The sequence below is a fragment of the Anopheles moucheti genome, chromosome 3, assembly GCF_943734755.1.
Source record: "Anopheles moucheti chromosome 3, idAnoMoucSN_F20_07, whole genome shotgun sequence".
Classification (NCBI taxonomy): domain Eukaryota; kingdom Metazoa; phylum Arthropoda; class Insecta; order Diptera; family Culicidae; genus Anopheles; species Anopheles moucheti.
In genome coordinates this window covers 14,441,510-14,458,766 of record NC_069141.1, presented here as the reverse complement: position 1 = coordinate 14,458,766, position 17,257 = coordinate 14,441,510, and the positions used below count along the sequence as shown (strand labels likewise).

Genomic DNA, 17,257 nt, shown 5'->3' with positions numbered 1-17,257 from the left:
CGACCAGGTTTCGACCGATTCATTCTGGGCCATTTTTCTGCGCCCGCCAACTCCAATGCGGTAGACGATTATTCTGCCACACATACAAACACCCTCAAACATAATGCTTTGTGTGTGTGTGTGGGTGGGTGACGTTTGTTATGGAAGGAGTTTTTAAGTAGATTTTTTTTAAACTGCCAACACATTGAGTGTTATCCTCCGGGTAGACTGTGGCCGATTCTGTTAACTTGGTTACGGTTTCTAGAGATGTTCGATCCTACTCCGAGGGAGGGACGATGGTGTTTTGGGAGCAGGAGAGTCTGTTGCTCATGAGGGTGAGTACAAACTAAGGGGTCGGATCTGGTTGGAGAAAGGGTGCGCTTAAACGTATGTTCATAAGGGTTTTTGGGTGGAAAAAATATAGGTTCGATTTCGGACGATGCTTCAGCGGGCGGGGAGAGTCAGTAGGCGGGGAGTACAAGCAGAGAAGGCTGGAAAACACTTTGTCATCGTAAGCTTTATAGTTCCCTTATTAGAGCATGGAAGAGATGAACGGTGACGGCGGGCAGCACACCAAGAGGTGACAAAGTGTTGCTGTATTGCGTTTGCAGTGTAGTGCAACACGGCTAGAAGGAAGCGTAAAGATCGTTCGTTGTCCCGGACGCAACTCGGAAGCAATGGTGCGTCACCCGGGCAAGCGTGGGGATAGGGAGGACCGGAAAAAATCTCCTTCAACCATCGAGAGACACCAGTGTTTTTCCGCCGTGTCCCTGTTGTTGCCAGGGGTTTTTCCGTGGCAAAGCGAAATGGATAACGCTTTCGATGCAGGGATGGACCCCATGTTTCTATGCCCCGTTCCGTCAGTCCCATTGCAGGGGGAAAAAACGGTTCGGTCGATGAGAGAGAGAGGGTTCGGAGCTGTACACTTTTCACGGTACAAAACCGTATAATAACCTCCCGAAATACACAGGCGACCTCAAAACCTTGGCACAGGACGGGCGGAGGCGTTGGGAAATGTCGGGGTCGTTCTTGCTTGGTCGTTGTGGAAGGAAGGTGTCGCCGGAGAGTGTTAGATATTCGCTATTGAATTATAAATGAACTAATACCATAACCACCCGGAATATCCCCTGGTGTCCTGGCCACACTGTCAGCGCTCGTTAGGGCCTGCCGCAGCTATCACATTCTCAGCAAATCGTATGGAAAGAAGTTGTCGAAAAAAAAAAAACGGTGTAACTTCTCAATATCGGCCAGAAAGAAGCTATACAACCGAGAGCGAAATGTTGGGAAAAAACGGGAGGACATTTGTGGCATGCTGGAACCGGAATTTGGGAGAGTCCGTCCTCCAGTAACGGGTTCCGTTCGGTTGATGATGGAAAGCACTGTGGCCGAACCGAAGCGGCAGTAGTGTGTATGGGATGTGTGTTCGGTCATGATTGGCGGTAATATTTGAATCTTTGATGGCCCCGGCCATCTAGAACCGGCTCTGAATCTCGCGCTATCCCGATAATACACCTTCCCCCCCCAAGATACCGAAACCGTCTTCATCAAGCGGGGCCCCGGTTTATGGCTGTTCGTTCATTACTATTTGATCGGGATTTTTATCTCAATCCATCTCAGTAGGCAGCGGAAAGGCAAGGTAAATCGCGCACCGAATCGTGGTTTGGGCCGAGAGATTGCTGTTGATGAAATGGGGGGGTGGGTGGGTGGTTGGTTGGAACCTGCCTGTGTTTCTGAGTGCATGTGCGGTTGAGTGAGATAATAATCTTTTCAGCAGTTATTTTTTAACAGCATCAATATAAAGAGAAGATGGTTCCACCAACAAAAAGGGCCGCGTCGGACTGGAAATGGTTTTTGGGCAACACAGTAACACAAAACACCGCAAGCACGCAGCTCGGCAGGCGAGAGTTGGTTTGTTATGTTCGATTCATCCCGCGCGAACAAAACGTACAACATTTGGGGACTGGTGAACATAATTTGAAATCGATACATGCTTGATTGGGTGAGGATTAGAAGGAGGAGAATTGAATGTGTGTTTTGTAAGGGGGGGGGGGGGGGGGGGGGGGGAGGATTTTAATACTCGCGTCGAACTTTGTCTTGTGGAAGCTTTGAAATGTCAAAAGTACATACAAGAAAGTCTTACTAATTTATCGCCCATGCTCGCGGATGAACAACATCCTGCTTGAGGAAGAGCAATCGTCTAATTTAGTGCATACTTATGAGATTCTCATTTGTGTAGACATATTCGGGATTTGCCCCCTAAAATGTAGACAAGTTAATTACCCAGAAGAAAGCGTTTTTGGGAAATTGAACTTCACGTCTTTGTAGACCTTTACGTTGCTACGCATTTAACGTCGCATGAAATTTGGCTGTTAAATAACATAATTTCACAACACTTGCCTTGCCGCAAAACGCAAATCAAACCTTTACCCCGTGGAAGGACAAAGAAAGGCGATCTAAAATTGCCTCCGTTTATAAGACGAGTGATTTAGTACGCAACACTCTCACGCACACCAAACACCACCCTCCCCTTTTTTCGGTGGGGTGGATTGTGGGGGGAGGTGGGGGTTTGGGGGGAAGGGAGCATGATAAACGGTCGCCGATTCCGGATAGCTCCTTCTTTTCGTTTCTACCATTTGTCATCGTTGCTGCTGCCGTTTTCCTGGGGTCTTTTGGGAGGGTGGGAGTTGTGGAGTTCACCGCCCGTGTGGGGGTGTGGGGTTCGATAGTTTGGTCTTGGTTGGGTTTTGGTCTAGCGATGGTCGCTGTTGCCAGCATGTCTGCCTGCCGAAAAAGCTTACCCGTCCGATGGAAGCTTCGACTTCGCGTGGCTGTGTGTTGGAGATCCTCTTGCAAAACACACGCGTCGCGTCGCGGCGTATTGGCTGTGTTGTGGCTCGTCCCATTCACACACTGGCGCGCACTGTTGCTGTGTGTGCTTTGGAGCACACGACGAAACCGATGGCCTTTTAGCTTTTACTGCTTTACCGCTGCCCACCCAATACCGCCCACCACCAACGGGGGGTGGAGGGCAACGTTTTCCAGTCCTTGAGAAAGCGTCTCCCCCCCGAGCGTTGGGTGTCCCCTCTCACGCCCCAAAACCCTTCACACTCTTCCTGCCTCGGCATCGCTGGTCCAGCAGCGCATGGTTTGATGTTTTTCGTGAAAAGTGATTCCGGTTGAGCTGTTGATGATCATGATTAATATCGAAAATTTGTCAAATATGATAATGAGCATCTCTAGATTCGCTCTTCCGCACCACCACCCGTCCACCGGTGGGTACCGGTCCCCACGCGGGAACCATTCCGGAAAGCTGAGCCAGGGAAGAGGTTGGGTGACGATTGTGCATGCAAACATTGTAGAGTATGCTAATCTTTGTCGCATGTTGAGCGAATAGTATCAATGAGAAGCGAGCTGCCGAAGAGGGTAGGAAAAGTGGTGAGGTTATGGTGCGCTGTTGTGTGCGGACCGATGCGGACTCCACCAAGCAGCGCGTTCTGTATCGAGGTCCAAAGAGGGTGGTACGTTTCGTACGGTGGTGATAAAAACCTTTAATTCGGTCGGGCGTGGTTGGCGTACAGGAATTGGCACCCGACATTGCTGCTGGTGGTGGGGTGGAACAGTTTCTAGAACTGGTCAGAATCTCGTCCAGCAAGTTCATCTGCGGAAGTATTCACACCCAAAAAAAAAAAAACGACAGACATACGCACATAACTGGCTCACGAGGACGCGTGTGTTGTGTTTGATGTGGGGAGGGTGGCGATGATTATGATGATGATGATGATGATGATGGTGATGCTGTACCGAATCGGCTCGTGTGTGGTGTTGTGGTATTGTTAAGAATGACTTTTTAGAGAGATGCTTGCGTGATGATGCCATTGTGACCATGCTATGCTTCGGCGCAACCACCAATAACACCGGAGCTAGTTTGGATTTTGCCAAGATGTTAGCATTCCTTGCTTTAGGGGGGTTGTCGTGAAGAAGCGACTGGTTGGCTGGCTCGCTCGCTGGCCTGCCGACCGAGCAGAGGCCCGAGACTAGACTCGTCCAGCTCTCCGTGCGGTCCGTTGGAAACCAATACCGGTTTGTGATATGCTGAATTTTTATCATTCGTGCTCGTTTGCGCGGGTCTTCGGATCGCGTTTTCATCCAGCTCTCATTCACACATTCGCCCCGAAACGGGTCATGCGATGGTCTACCTCCAGAGCAGGGCCCACCACGACTCGAATGGACGGGCGGGCGATAGTTTTTACATCAGAAATCTATTGCGCAGCTTCTTTTTTCTCGTGTTTCATTCACGAAGTAACTTTGAAGTGAGTGTTCTGTAACTTTAGTTTATTTTTAAAGCGGTAGACAATAGTAATCTTCCCATAAGTTGATAGTTTATATGAAATTCATCTCTGATCTTTGAAATGCGGGAAACTGATCCCGACAAGCTCAGCCAATGCCTTTCGTTCAGCGAAGAAGACAAAATCCTTTCAGCGAGCAGGGAGTGGCAATTTGGAAGTCACAGAATGAGAAAAAAAAATACACATTTTCAACCGCTAAGCCCAAGAACTAAGAAGGTACCACCGCGATAGTAGTTCGTTAAACCGCTTCGAAAAGTGTGGGATCAGTCGAAAGCTATTCATTAATCATGCATCACCCGACTAGCGGCGCGCGCTAGAGATAGTGAAAAAGGGAATTTTTGCAGGACTTTGCACTTTGGAAATCGTAACCGGTCCCTTTAAAGCTCTCTCGTCGAAGCGCGATGCATAAATCACCAAAGTTAGATTCGTTGCGCGGGAAACCCATTACCCCCGGTTCCATTCTTTGTGGGGGATCGTTTTTTTGTGTGTGTGTGTGTGTGTTTGTTTTTTTGAACAATTCGCTTCATCCAACATCCTCCTCCGGCACCCACGACCACGAACGAATCCATTAAACATAATTAATTCTAATTCCCTTTTGCCCCCCGGCGGCCCCCCCTATCTCATATTTTGCAGTACGCTCCGGAGGAATACACGCACGAGAGTCCGGTTTCGGGTGGGCAGCGATATACGTCACCGAAAACGGGTGGCGCACTGTATCAACCGGAACCGTACTACGATTCGCCCGGCGGCTCCTGGTATCCGTCGTCATCGAGCGGAGCGTATGCGCCACATTCCGGCACGGGTTACCACAACGTTGGTCACGGTGCCCATCTCGGTGGTGGTGCTGGCGGACCACAGCACAACCATGACCAGTACGCCATGTCACCGGTCGGCGTCCCACACATGGATGGTGGCCATCTTTCACAGGTGAGGTTCTTAGCACTTCTCTTCTTCTTCACCTCCCACAATTGGAGTTTCTTCTTTCCTTTCCATAGTGCATGGTTTTTTTTTGTTTTGTTATTCTTCTAACGTTGTTATCACATTTTGCTAATAATACACCTATGTTTGCTATGTTCACTTTCAATCATCACCTGGTACCGGGTTGCAGAATCAAACGCAAACACTTCCACCGATGAGCACGTTCCGAGGCAATAACGCACAAATACCGGCTATTGGTACGCAGGGCCAGAACTCACCCGCAATCTACAACGCAATCGCTGCCGGCCATCACAATCAGCATGCGCAACATAGTCCAATTGTACAAAACGACACCCTGGTCGGCAAGGCACTGCAGACGGTTCGTATGCGTTATGATAAGTCGTGGGAAGGGAACGTTCAAGATCCTTTGGATTACTCATGCACACATGATCTTCATTAGTTTCTAAAGACCACAGCGAAACCGCTTATTGTTTTATATAAAGTTTACTTTAAAAAAAAAACAGAAGAATATGAATTCATGTACATTTCAATCGAGATTGTTATTGGTATGTGGTAATGGGTGTATGTATGAGCAAAAACGAAAAAAAAAACAGATTCAAAGGGTGTTGTAACGATCTGCTCCAAGTTGGCAAACCGATAGACAGAAAAAAAAACATAATCCTTTTACATGGTCTTGTATTAATTCATTCCAACCCATTGCTCACCGACCTTTCCCTTCTCGGTTCTCGGCGCAGATGTATCCAACCGATCAGAGCATTAGCAGTTACGGTTCCAATCCCAACACACCAGTGAACTCACCTCCACCACTAACGTCCCAGCAGCAGGCACAGCAACAAGTTCAACAGCAGCAGCAACAGTCGCAACAGCAAACGACACAGCAAAGTATTCATGCCGCCGGTACGGTGCCGGGCGGTGCGAGCGGCGCAAGCGGCGGTGGTGGTGGAGGTGGCGGTCCCGCTTCCGTCAGCGTTGCATCGGCGGCCTCTGCGGCGGCGGTGGTGGCGGCTGCGGGCGGTACCTGGCAGCAGATCAATCCGGTGATCAGCAGCAACGGTGGCGGTTCGGCCGTGCTCAACAGTCTATCGAACGGTTCCTATGCTCCCGAGTTAGTGCATCGAGGTCTACCACATATGGTAAATATGTTATTCTTATTGCTAATTGTAAGCTTCTGTCCGTTTTGTTTTTCATTTCTTGTGGTCATTAATTGCGTTGAAAAGCGCCGCTTTTTGTGAACGGAACGGATTTGGAACTGATTTGTTGAAAACGCAGCGCAGAACAGTTCACTTTACGGTCACGAAATTACTAAATAAGTCAATATACAATTTGTTTTGGTACACAATTACAATATGCTTTATTGTTTTGTCTTAAAATAAGTTTGCTTTTTTTGGTTTCATTATTGCATCATATATTAATGATGTGTTTTACTTTTTTGCAATGAAAAGGTTTCCAAAATTAAACGAAAAATTATTTTTTCGCATCTTTCGTTGAACTGTGCGCGCAGTACAAATTAAAATTTACCTTTTTTTTGTATTTATTAACTGAAAATGATTTAAAACGAATCGTTTATCTGTAAACTCGCATGTGGCATATGTTTTTTTTTTCTTACATATTTCTCACAATTCCTACGCAACAGTTGTGCATTGCTGTATCCGATAAGCTTTCTGTTATGCTGTGTCCACGAAGTAATGATGTAAATTTGCGCTTTTTTATAGTAAGGCATCGAGTAAATTTTGAGAAGCTATGTTGATGTACTTTGCTTCAGATTGTAACTGTAACGATTAGATATATTTGCACCTGTAATATTGATATGTTTCCGTTTTTTTGATTGTTTATTTGATCGCAAACAACTATTTTTGAAAATTTTCTCTATGATGGCTTTTCCGTACGCCAAATGCAATCGTTCGATCGCTACGCCGACAACAATTGGATCGTTTGATCGTATAAATTTTGTTGGCAGCGATTCACACTACACTTTCTGTTTTTATTGCTGATTTAATTGAATGCGTGTTATTTCGAACAATTTTTTGTTGATGCATGTTTTTTTGTGTTTATTTTGTACTTTTTCCCCTTCAATAGGCCAATTCCCCCGAGATACAGCCGCTAGACGAGGCGATCGTGTCGTTACTAAGAGAGCATGAAAACGTCACGGTAAGTATGGCTGACGCTATGACGATCTCCGAAACAGAGCTTCGGAGGTTGGAGCAGAGGGGTGGTTGGTTTCGAAAGTCGAGGACGAACAGACACAAATTTTAAAAATAATCGATCATATTGCTGCATACGTTCACATCAGGGCAGGATCAAAAGCACAAACTCGTACTTTTCCCGCATTGCACATTACCTTTAGCATGTATTTGAAATGTAGAACAAGTGCACATCCGCAACATAAATTCTGTATGTACTGTATCTGTATCTTGAAGGCGTTTTCTTCGTATGCTGTATTTTCGTCAATTTAAATACGCATTTTTTTTGGTTATTTTACTTCCATCCGACAATACCGATTCGTAGCGTGTGTTATATAATGTAAAATTTGTCTTGATAAACTATTGCCAGGCTGCGGATCGTATAATGTGGTTGTTAATTTGATAATGCGTTATTGGTCGTTTTATATGCTTTCAATCGTATGTCGATCGCACATTGTACGTCTTCTCTACGCTTCCGTTATCACGCATTTACTCGTTACGAGCGGGCATTAATTGTAGCGACAAATATGTTTATTTTCGTGCCCGATCCGTCGTGCTAATCATTGTGTCGTTTGTTTTGTTTCTTTTCTCTTCACTCTGCAACTTAATATTTTGCTTCGCCCGTAAAGTCCTTGCAAGGGTCACGCATGGAGGAACGGCTGGACGATGCCATCAACATTCTGCGGAATCATTGCGAACCGCCGGTCGGTGTATCGCTGTCATCGATCGACCCTGCCGCCACCGTTTCGCCGTATTCGACCGGCAGTGCGCCGATCATTCCACCTTCCTCCCAGCTGCAGCACGACGCACCGGCCGAACTTTCCACCGTCCCCGTGAAAACGGAACGACTCCCCGGCAGCGGCCCAGTGTCCGTGAACAACAGTAAGTTTCGCTTCGTACCATTGCCGCAAAAATGAAAGCATACAAAAATACTCATAGGTGATTTACTATCAACGTTATCATCTAAAAAAACAGTTTATCATTTATCCTCAGAGAAACGTAAAGAACCTCCAGATTCCGATACCAAACCGAGCAGCTCCGTGCAGGGAACGGCGAAAGGTGCCAAACGGCAGCGCAAGTAGTAAGTCTCTTCTTATGCTTCATTTGTGTTCGCGCTTACTTCCAGTCCTATCCATCGTGGGGAGATAAGGCATTTGTTTTTGGGATGGGTTTTTGGATCCTTCCCTGTCTACAAATCCATCTTACACTACTGGCATTTTGTTAGTTTGCTTTTTTCTGTTGTTACCGTTTTGTTCAATTCATAACAAAGTTGTGTTTTTGTTCTTTTCTTCTTTTCTGGGGTATGCGTCATTATGTTTTCGTTACGTATTCGTTTTGTATGATACTTAAACGTTAACATTGGAACTCTAGTAGTAAAACCTCGCGCAGTTGTTCTAGTGCTGACGATGATGACGATGATGACGATTTGGATCCGCTTGCGAAGGATCGGAAGGAGAGGGAGCGAAGGCAAGCCAATAACGCACGGGAAAGGTAAGAAGCGAGAGGACTGTTGTTAGAATTGTAGGATGAAGATAATAATTTAATCAATGCTGTATGTATTGCAGAATACGTATTCGGGATATTAACGAAGCGCTGAAGGAATTGGGACGCATGTGCATGTCTCATCTGAAATCAGACAAACCACAGACCAAGCTGGGCATACTGAATATGGCTGTTGAAGTGATAATGACGCTTGAACAACAAGTGCGAGGTATGTATGCGATGAAGGCGTATGATCTAATGGCGAACCCCGTAACGTTACTCAAATGTTTTGGCCAATGCCATTTCAGAGCGGAATCTAAACCCAAAAGCGGCATGCTTAAAACGACGAGAAGAGGAAAAGGCTGAGGACGGTCCCAAGCTACCTCCGCATATCCTACATCAATCAGCCTACCCTGCGCTACCTGTAAGTAGTATGAAACAGGAGCACAGGGACTAAGCAGCGATGCTCACTCAGGTGGTCCGGTTCTACTGTAGTGACGCGATCGACGGGATGATGATCATCGGTCGGACGCATCGATCGACGCCATGATACTAAAGCTCTAAATTTGTTTTCTAATCCTTAATGCTGCCCTCCTGCCGCACTTGTGGAATGATATGACAACATCCCCTCTATCTTATGAAACACACGCGGATTAATACACAAACACATCTACACACTCACCACCACCACCACCACCACCTTATATATCGATGGATGTGCGAATGAAGGGTGCTCCGCCAAGTCTACCGCATAGTGGACCACCACAATAGCATACCAATTTTACCTGCTTTATTCGAAGATAACAAACCCACAACACTATTACAAAATCCGCACACACAACCAGTCCAAAATAAAGTAATTAGCTGAAAATATGATACAACATGACGGCCTGTGAAGCGCATCAAACCAGTGCGGGGTATGGTTTTGCATGTTTAGCCTATATGGAATTACTTTGCCAACCAATCACCTTACTTACTAGCGTTGGGTGTGCCGTGGACCGGGCAGATGATGGAAGGAATCGGAAAAGTCATGCACAATAGGAAAATGGAATTATAAAATGGCATGGTGAGGCACGGAAGCATAATTGTACATATTGACACGAACGAGAAAATGCTGCGTGTGCGCGTGAAGTAGAACAAAACGTTGTATAAACAGCAAGAAACAGAGATGAAATGAAAATCACAAAATGCATCACACACATGCATGTACGTTTGGGCATCACATAACATCACATGAACAGTTGAACGCTCTCTCACTTGCTCCGGTAGCAGTACTGTTGGACAGAGGTGCGTATCCGAGTGAGTGTAGGGGCTGTATGTTTTATACAGCTAGAAGATCACCCGTAAGAAATACTTAAACGCTAATGTACTTGCTTCCTCCCAGAGGGGAGTAGCGGTGTGTAAAAAATACGTTCAAACTTATTGTTTAAGAAATCGGTACCCCTTTCAACAATGAATTCTGTGCGCATGTTTTAGATGAATGAATCTAGGCTAGGGCGATTTTATTGCACAGCGCACGTATATAAGCTGCTGAAGGGCGGTACGACAATTTCTCTGCAACAAACCTTTAGCTTAAAACCATTACAAAACATCAGCAAGTACACACGCAGAAGAGTTTTTGTTATTAATCTGGGGTTAAAACATAATCGATCGATTAATAAACCCCTACCAGATTCCTAATAGGCAAGGTGGTGACAATTGTGGAAAAGTTATAGCGGGAAAGATGAACAGTAATAATATCATTTAGTATTCTCTATATATATACAACAATATATATATAAAATATATCGATATAAACAAAAAGGAAGCGCATAGATACGTCGGCAAAATGTACGTAGAGAAGAATGAATTTCCATGAAATCGAGCCAAGAATGAAAGCATAACAGAGAGATCATTTTCTGCACTTAGCGAAAGGGTGTAACACTGTAACCAGGCAGAAGACGATTGAATCGTCGGACTGTAGGTGAAACAGGTAAAGAATTAAGCACCGCCACCATTTATTCATGCACTAGTAGAAGCAGAAAACGTTCACGTTCGTCTGGTAGTAGGAAAACAAAATTTCACCGTTTGGATTGTATTAATCCAACCGAGATTCAGAGGATGATGCGAATTTAAAGGTTTTTGTCAGTTACTTAAATATTGTTCATGATCTTTTTTTCGGATTATTATTTGATCTTCCGTACGTTGAACGTAAGTCATTGTTAAGACGAATGAATTGCTCTTTCTCTGCCATTCGTGTACGGCTATGAGTTCCGATACCCATCTGTTTGCATCATATCACTTGACAGTGTTCAAGACTTAAACCAGTACTTAGTAAGTTACCAGTTACCAGTGTACTTATATCGTAACTTGTGTTGACTATGAACTATTGTATTATTCGTGTTCTTATTTTGTGTTTACGAACAGCGTACAATGGAATGACAAATGGAATGATAAATGCTAATCGATTCACGAAATTCACTTTTCCTACTACCAGACGAACCATCTAGCGACAAACAATGATAAATGTGCATATACCAGCGACAAATCAATGTGGAAGTGTGTATTAAAGGCGATAATCAACGAGAGAGGATGTTTGATTATTTAATGTATTTTATTTGTTGTTAATAACACTAGAACTACCAAGCGGTTTATCATTATTTATATTCGAACTACAGCAGAATTGTTGAACCCCTGGAATCTTAATGTGATGAAAATGAAGCGTTCCAGTGAAATTCGACTAACTAAACCGGTAGTTCTAGTGTTAAAATTGGTTCAACGGTAAACGCAAAGGTTTTAGATTCAACCAATGATAACTTCTGAAAGCATCACATTATTGTGAAACGTTTTCGATTCATGCGAGATATAGTTTTTTTATTTAAAAAATCATTACACAAAACATGTTTGCCAACATTATTGATTTCATTTAACCTGATAAAGAGCAACATTACATCACAATGAATTGTTATGGATAACAATTGTAAAAAAAAAACCACAATCTGGCCGTAACACGTGGACTCTGGATGATGATGAACTGCTAACATCCGGTAAAACGCCGGCACATATCTTAGGCACACGTCAGTTAACAGCAAAATAATGTTCCCCTTTCTGGTGGCGCTGAATGATTTTTTCGCTCTCTGGTAGACGACAGCAAGGAAATGATCGTAACAGTAATGTTTTTATTCGGCTTCGAGATCAGCTCGAGGAGCAGCGCGCCTGCGAATTTGTACTAAATGGCGCCAAAACAGTGTTTACAAAGATGTGATAAAATTATTCGTGAAACAGACCGTTTACAGTACCAGAGAGAAGGAAGAGGGCAAAAGGAAAGGAATAGAATAAGGACGGGGAAAAAACAAATATTCAGGTATATGCATGCAACGATTTCATTTACACCATCGACAAATCAATCAAACTGACCGAAGCGTCTACCTACAATATTGTATTGCTAATTTTCTGTTTTCGTAGTACCGGTGGGCGCGTGTGTTGTTTCTTTCTGCTATTCAAGTTATCAATTTATTTGTTTTTCTGATATATGTCGCGACGCATCCGTTTTGCTTTTCTCGGAACATACCGTTTCACTAGTGCATTTCACCCCTTGTGAAAGCTAGTGCACACAAGTATAGTATTATTCATGTTTGTAATAATAGTTTCAGCAGGTAACATGTGTAACAGTGTATCGTTACATAGGCTGCTGTATCATCAATCGATCGGACATGTCAACGATTTCTATTGTTTTGAACGTGTCGCCACATATACGCAGAATCCGTTGAATTGAAGAATAAGCGTGAAAACAACAGTAACCGCAATCAGTAATGAATTGTGTTTTTCCATTGCTTTCACTATTACTAGCTGGTAACTTTTACATCGGTTAACTTACGAAACGAATCGTTTAAAATCTTTATCTGAGTTTAGTTTCTTTCACTTTTGCTCTTAAGTTGCTCTTAAACCACGTTTTACAACAGCCAGATAAGGTGTACATCCACTCGTTTGGATGCACACTGGCATAAAACAAGAAAATTTCCCAAAAGGCTTTCATTGTTAAGCAGGTTCTTATGATTCTTTTTTTTATTTAGAGAAAAATGTTTATGTTTATTTTATGTAGTCTTCATACCGATCGTTACGGTGCGCCGTTACGGTTCGGTCGATATTTTCTTCCATTTGATTTGGTATTTTGTTTCCAAAGCAAAATAGAAAAACAAAACAAGCGTGTGTGAAAGCGAAAAAGAGCAGTGAGGACGGATTAATACAAGAAAAAAGAAATGTTACAAAACGGTACATCACACACGTGTGGGTGCGTATAGGATTTATTTCGCCATTTGAAAATGTACACCTTCCAATGTTTTATGTTTATTGCTATTTTAATTATTTTATTTTACCCGTAGTAATGTAATATTTTTTAAGCGAACTATTGCGCACGAAAAGGTATGCGAGATAGATAGCGAGATAGGACGCAAAAAGGGGTAAGAAATTGGCAACCCGGAACCAGACAAAATCAATCAACACTAGGAAAAATGGAGGCAAAATCCACACGCACGTTCCGCGTTTGTGTGCGAATAGGTTAAGTGCAGAGAGTATTTTACGCAAGGAGAGTACATATTATTTTCTAACTGATGCTTTAGTTGTAGCTGTCCTTTTTATAAACATGTGTTAGATACATTTCCTTATCTTTACCGGGAGCATGATTAACGAGCTGTATGAGCTTACATACTGCACGTTCATGTGCTGCTTGCCGGAAAATGAGTTACAAAAATGGAAAAGAAGGAAAACCAGCAACGTGTGAAACGAGATGGTGCAGAGAAAGAAGAATATCATTAAATTGCAAAAACGAAAAAGGAAAAAAAATGCGCAAGGAGATTGGTGTACGAATGTTAAGTTCTGTCACGCCAATGACAAGCACAAGCAGTTCTTCATTTTGCATGGATTTAGTTTGTTTTGGGTTCGCGCTGACCATACTCATGGTTTATACTGTTCCTTTTTTTAACGGTTCCATCAAATTCATAGATGCGAAGGTATATTTCTCCGTGTTACGTTTTGCCAAAGCCATATGACTCTCGAACGGTATATAAGATCCTCCACAACACAATCGTGTCACGCACGTTTTACAACGAAAAACATCAGACAAATCAGATAAGACTAGAAAAGCGAATAAGGAAACGGAATGAAAGAGGATAATTACACATTATGTGCAACATACAGGGCACAGTTCAAGCCAATGCATAAAATTCCTCTGATAAGATCGTTCACGATAAAAGAAAAATGATGAAGCAATTTCAGTATTTAATGGAAAGAAGAAAGAAAGGATGAAAGGAAAGGAAAAATGAAAAGAAAAGAAGCAACAGTATAAGACAAGGCATGGAAATGGGAGCATGTCCGATTGGTGCCAGGAGCAAATCAAAATAAGCACATAAATCCATGGCAAATTGCAAGGAAATGGAGGACATAACTAGAAAAAAAAAAACAGAATAAAACAAAACCACATACAATCAACAATCATTCAAGTGAAATGGCAAAATAGAGACAGGCAAAGCAAATAGAGAAAGAGTGAGCGAAGCAGATGATAATGGAAAAGGAATGCGAACATGATAACGTACACAGTGATGTAATGATAATACCCCAGATGGCTACGTTTTAATGGAAAATTTAAAAAAGGAAAAAATGAAAACACACAAAATGAATCAACAACACGAAAGAGGAAGTGGAAAAAATGAGGAAAAATCATTACAATGTATATTATGTTATTAAAATAAATGTGCCATTTTTCCATAATAATTTCGTGCTAGGACCGGTTTTTTTTTATTAATGTTTTAGGTTGTACAGCAAGTGAAATATTCATCCGAAGATAGGAAGAGAGTAGCGTAGAACAAAAGAGAAAACATTCGAGCAAGTTTGACTTTATCACGCAATCGGTTGCAATTTATTGTTCTACCGTTTTCAAAACACATTAATTGTAACACCACGATAAAGCGGGTAGTGGAGTGTGAAAAAATGTATCATTCTTCTAGTTTTGTATATAGAACTCGGCACACAACACAATCAATCAAACGCGACACGAAATTCTACACGGGGAAACACCAAACACTCCCAAAATCATGAGTTCCCTCGGCTACATCGCTCTCTAGTGATCGATCGTGGGCAATGATTGTATCTTGCGATGAGCACGCAACTTATCCTTAAACACTGGCGTGCCCGCCTTAATTTCTTTGCCCTGCAGCATGACCACGGTCGTCGATGGATGCAGCTCGTTAGAGCGGAATGCCATCTCGTCACAAAAGTTAGCTGACATCGTTTTCGTGAGCAGCGGCGATTTGACGGGCTTGCGAAGAACTCGCGTGCAGGCGGGCCGTCGTGTCGACACCTGGAACAGTGAGCTCCCCGGGAACTTGTGCGGCAGCACGCCACTGAACGGGTCGACGAAGCCGCCGGTACCGTTGCTACGTTCGCTGACACTTTCGAAGGACGATTTGGAGTTGGTGCTGGTGTCTGCTGTTTTGGGTTTTTCGCTTGCACGCCGCTGCTTTTCCAGCTTGACAGTTTGGAAATTTTTGATGAAGTTTCTCGTCGACTGCGATATCATCTTCCCGTCCAGGAGTACTATAAGCAAGGGGGAAAGAATAAAATGGAGAATCGTCCTAAGATAGCTGTTATCCGCGTACTACGCAATTGTTCAACTGACAAAGCTTATGACCAGCGGCTGCGGTGACCTTCTCCCGGTAGTGCACATCACGCTGAGCTGAACAACCCTGCAGATCGAGCACACGCAGCGAATACAGCGCACTAATGACGGGCGTTATGTCGTCCGTGGATTTGAAGTTATTCTCCGAGGCGAGCAAAATTTCCAACTTCCACAGCGGTTCCAGTGCGTCCACGTTGGCGAGCTTCAACTTTTTAATGTTCAACACCTTCAAATGGTTCTACGGGAAGGGGATTTCGGGGAAAAAAGCATGAGAAGAACACACATGAGTTGAAGCCGGATGATTGATTGGTACTAACTCACGGGACGGGAAAACGAAAACTCACCGCCAGTGCGCACACACATTCCGGGTCAAAGTCAAACCGTACCGCCCCGTCCAGCTGCTGACGTTCGATGTGGAGCTGTTCGAGCTTCTTAAGATTGCCTAAATTTTCCAATCGTGTTATCTTGTTGTAGCCAAGGTAGAGTTGCTTCAAATTTTTCAAACTGTCCAGATTTTCTATCTTGCGCAGATTATTCCACTGCAGGTAAAGGTGCGTGAGGTGCGTAAAGGCGCTTAGTTTTTCAATTTTGCTCAGCTGGTTGTTGTGCAGATACAGGACCAGGATGTTTTTCGTTGGGTAAATGTTGTTCTGTAAGAAAAGTGTTAGGAATGCAATTTGTTATCGTGTAAAATTGGTTAAAAATTCCAGTTGCATGACGAAATCGCTTTAAAATGGCATTCTTCAACATTCCCGCGCAAGTTCAAGGAAAAGGGAAAAAGCTGAGGAAACGAAAGCTCCAGCAATAGTTGGGTGAAAGTTTTGAACTCCACAGGAAACTTTCTTCTGATAAGAAAAAGGCCCACACACGGACACGAATAAACATACAAAAGGGCCCACAGTAGAAAAAGAATATGGCTTTTGCGCGCCATTTTCGCGTGTGAATGATGGTGGCGTTGAAAGAGCTGACCTTTTCAATCCCGACTGCACTGACTTGTGACAGCTTATGTGAGTGGAACGGAACCTTGGTTTGGAAAGCATTCGCCAATTGGGATCACTGATTGCCGCTTGCCGGTGAAAATGCAACCAATTTCCATTTCTCCACACATACAGTAGGCTGGTTGTAATTGTGCCTCGGTAAATAACCGATATTCTCATTCTCCTTTCCTGGCGAATTCTGTGCGAGTGTGCGAGTACGATCGATTCGCAGATAAAATGTTTTTATTAAAACATTATTGAGAGAATTTGCTGGTAAAAATATTTTAGTAATATTGGCTAAATAAAATACTCACAATCTTGGTCATATTTTTATCATTCAGATAAAGGTGCGTAAGGTTAGTTTTGGCCTTTTTCGAAAACACTTTGTGTTTGGTCATCTTGAGGGAAATGTACTTGGTTTTATGTTTTTAAGTTGGACACAAAACAAACGAAACTTTTTCTCCTTTTTAACTGTTCCAGTTCGTTGGCAACGTTGGCACTTGCACTTTTCTTTTCTGACGAAACCTACACAACGCGCTAAAAATACCGGTAATGCAACGCTTAATGCCTTTGTACAGCTCCCACTTTGCACTGAACTCTTCGGTCGAAGGTAAAACGAATTAACCGTTTCCCCAATTAACCGTGTTTTCGTTCTAAAATTGGGCGAACGATTTTCTAGTTCAAGTGAACACCTTCAGAACG

The 17,257-nt window shown here is 43.5% G+C and overlaps 2 protein-coding genes across 4 annotated transcripts in view; one reads left to right on the top strand and one right to left on the bottom strand.

Moving 5' to 3' along the window:
* Positions 1–14,436, top strand: part of LOC128300178 (protein daughterless) — a 63,352-nt gene extending 48,916 nt beyond the window's left edge. The window contains exons 3-12 of one of the 3 annotated variants that reach the window (XM_053036155.1): positions 4,959–5,252; positions 5,434–5,622; positions 5,999–6,397; positions 7,341–7,412; positions 8,074–8,326; positions 8,438–8,525; positions 8,816–8,935; positions 9,010–9,155; positions 9,235–9,350; positions 9,656–14,436. In XM_053036155.1, the coding sequence (XP_052892115.1) occupies positions 4,959–5,252; positions 5,434–5,622; positions 5,999–6,397; positions 7,341–7,412; positions 8,074–8,326; positions 8,438–8,525; positions 8,816–8,935; positions 9,010–9,155; positions 9,235–9,350; positions 9,656–9,697 (1,719 nt within the window). In that variant the 3' untranslated portion in view covers positions 9,698–14,436. Of the gene's footprint in view, positions 1–4,958; positions 5,253–5,433; positions 5,623–5,998; positions 6,398–7,340; positions 7,413–8,073; positions 8,327–8,419; positions 8,526–8,815; positions 8,936–9,009; positions 9,156–9,234; positions 9,351–9,655 lie in introns of all 3 variants that reach the window. The other 2 variants (XM_053036156.1, XM_053036154.1) reach the window with 2 other exon arrangements.
* A 349-nt stretch (positions 14,437–14,785) lies between these two features.
* On the bottom strand, positions 14,786–16,953 carry LOC128304458 (protein phosphatase 1 regulatory subunit 42-like). Its single transcript, XM_053041649.1, has 4 exons — positions 16,870–16,953; positions 15,923–16,228; positions 15,579–15,816; positions 14,786–15,496 (listed from the first exon to the last, which is right to left on the bottom strand). The coding sequence occupies exons 1-4, from the start codon at positions 16,951–16,953 to the stop codon at positions 15,021–15,023; spliced, it is 1,104 nt and encodes a 367-aa protein (XP_052897609.1). The 3' UTR covers positions 14,786–15,020.
* Positions 16,954–17,257: the final 304 nt, after the last annotated feature.

Excerpts from the sequence above, each read along its gene's own strand:
- LOC128304458 (XM_053041649.1), bottom strand. The coding sequence starts at position 16,953 with ATGACCAAACACAAAGTGTTTTCGAAAAAGGCCAAAACTAACCTTACG. Across the intron at positions 16,229-16,869 it reads ATAAAAATATGACCAAGATT|AACAACATTTACCCAACGAA; the intron begins GTGAGTATTTTA and ends CTTTTCTTACAG. Across the intron at positions 15,817-15,922 it reads AATGTGTGTGCGCACTGGCG|AACCATTTGAAGGTGTTGAA; the intron begins GTGAGTTTTCGT and ends CCCTTCCCGTAG.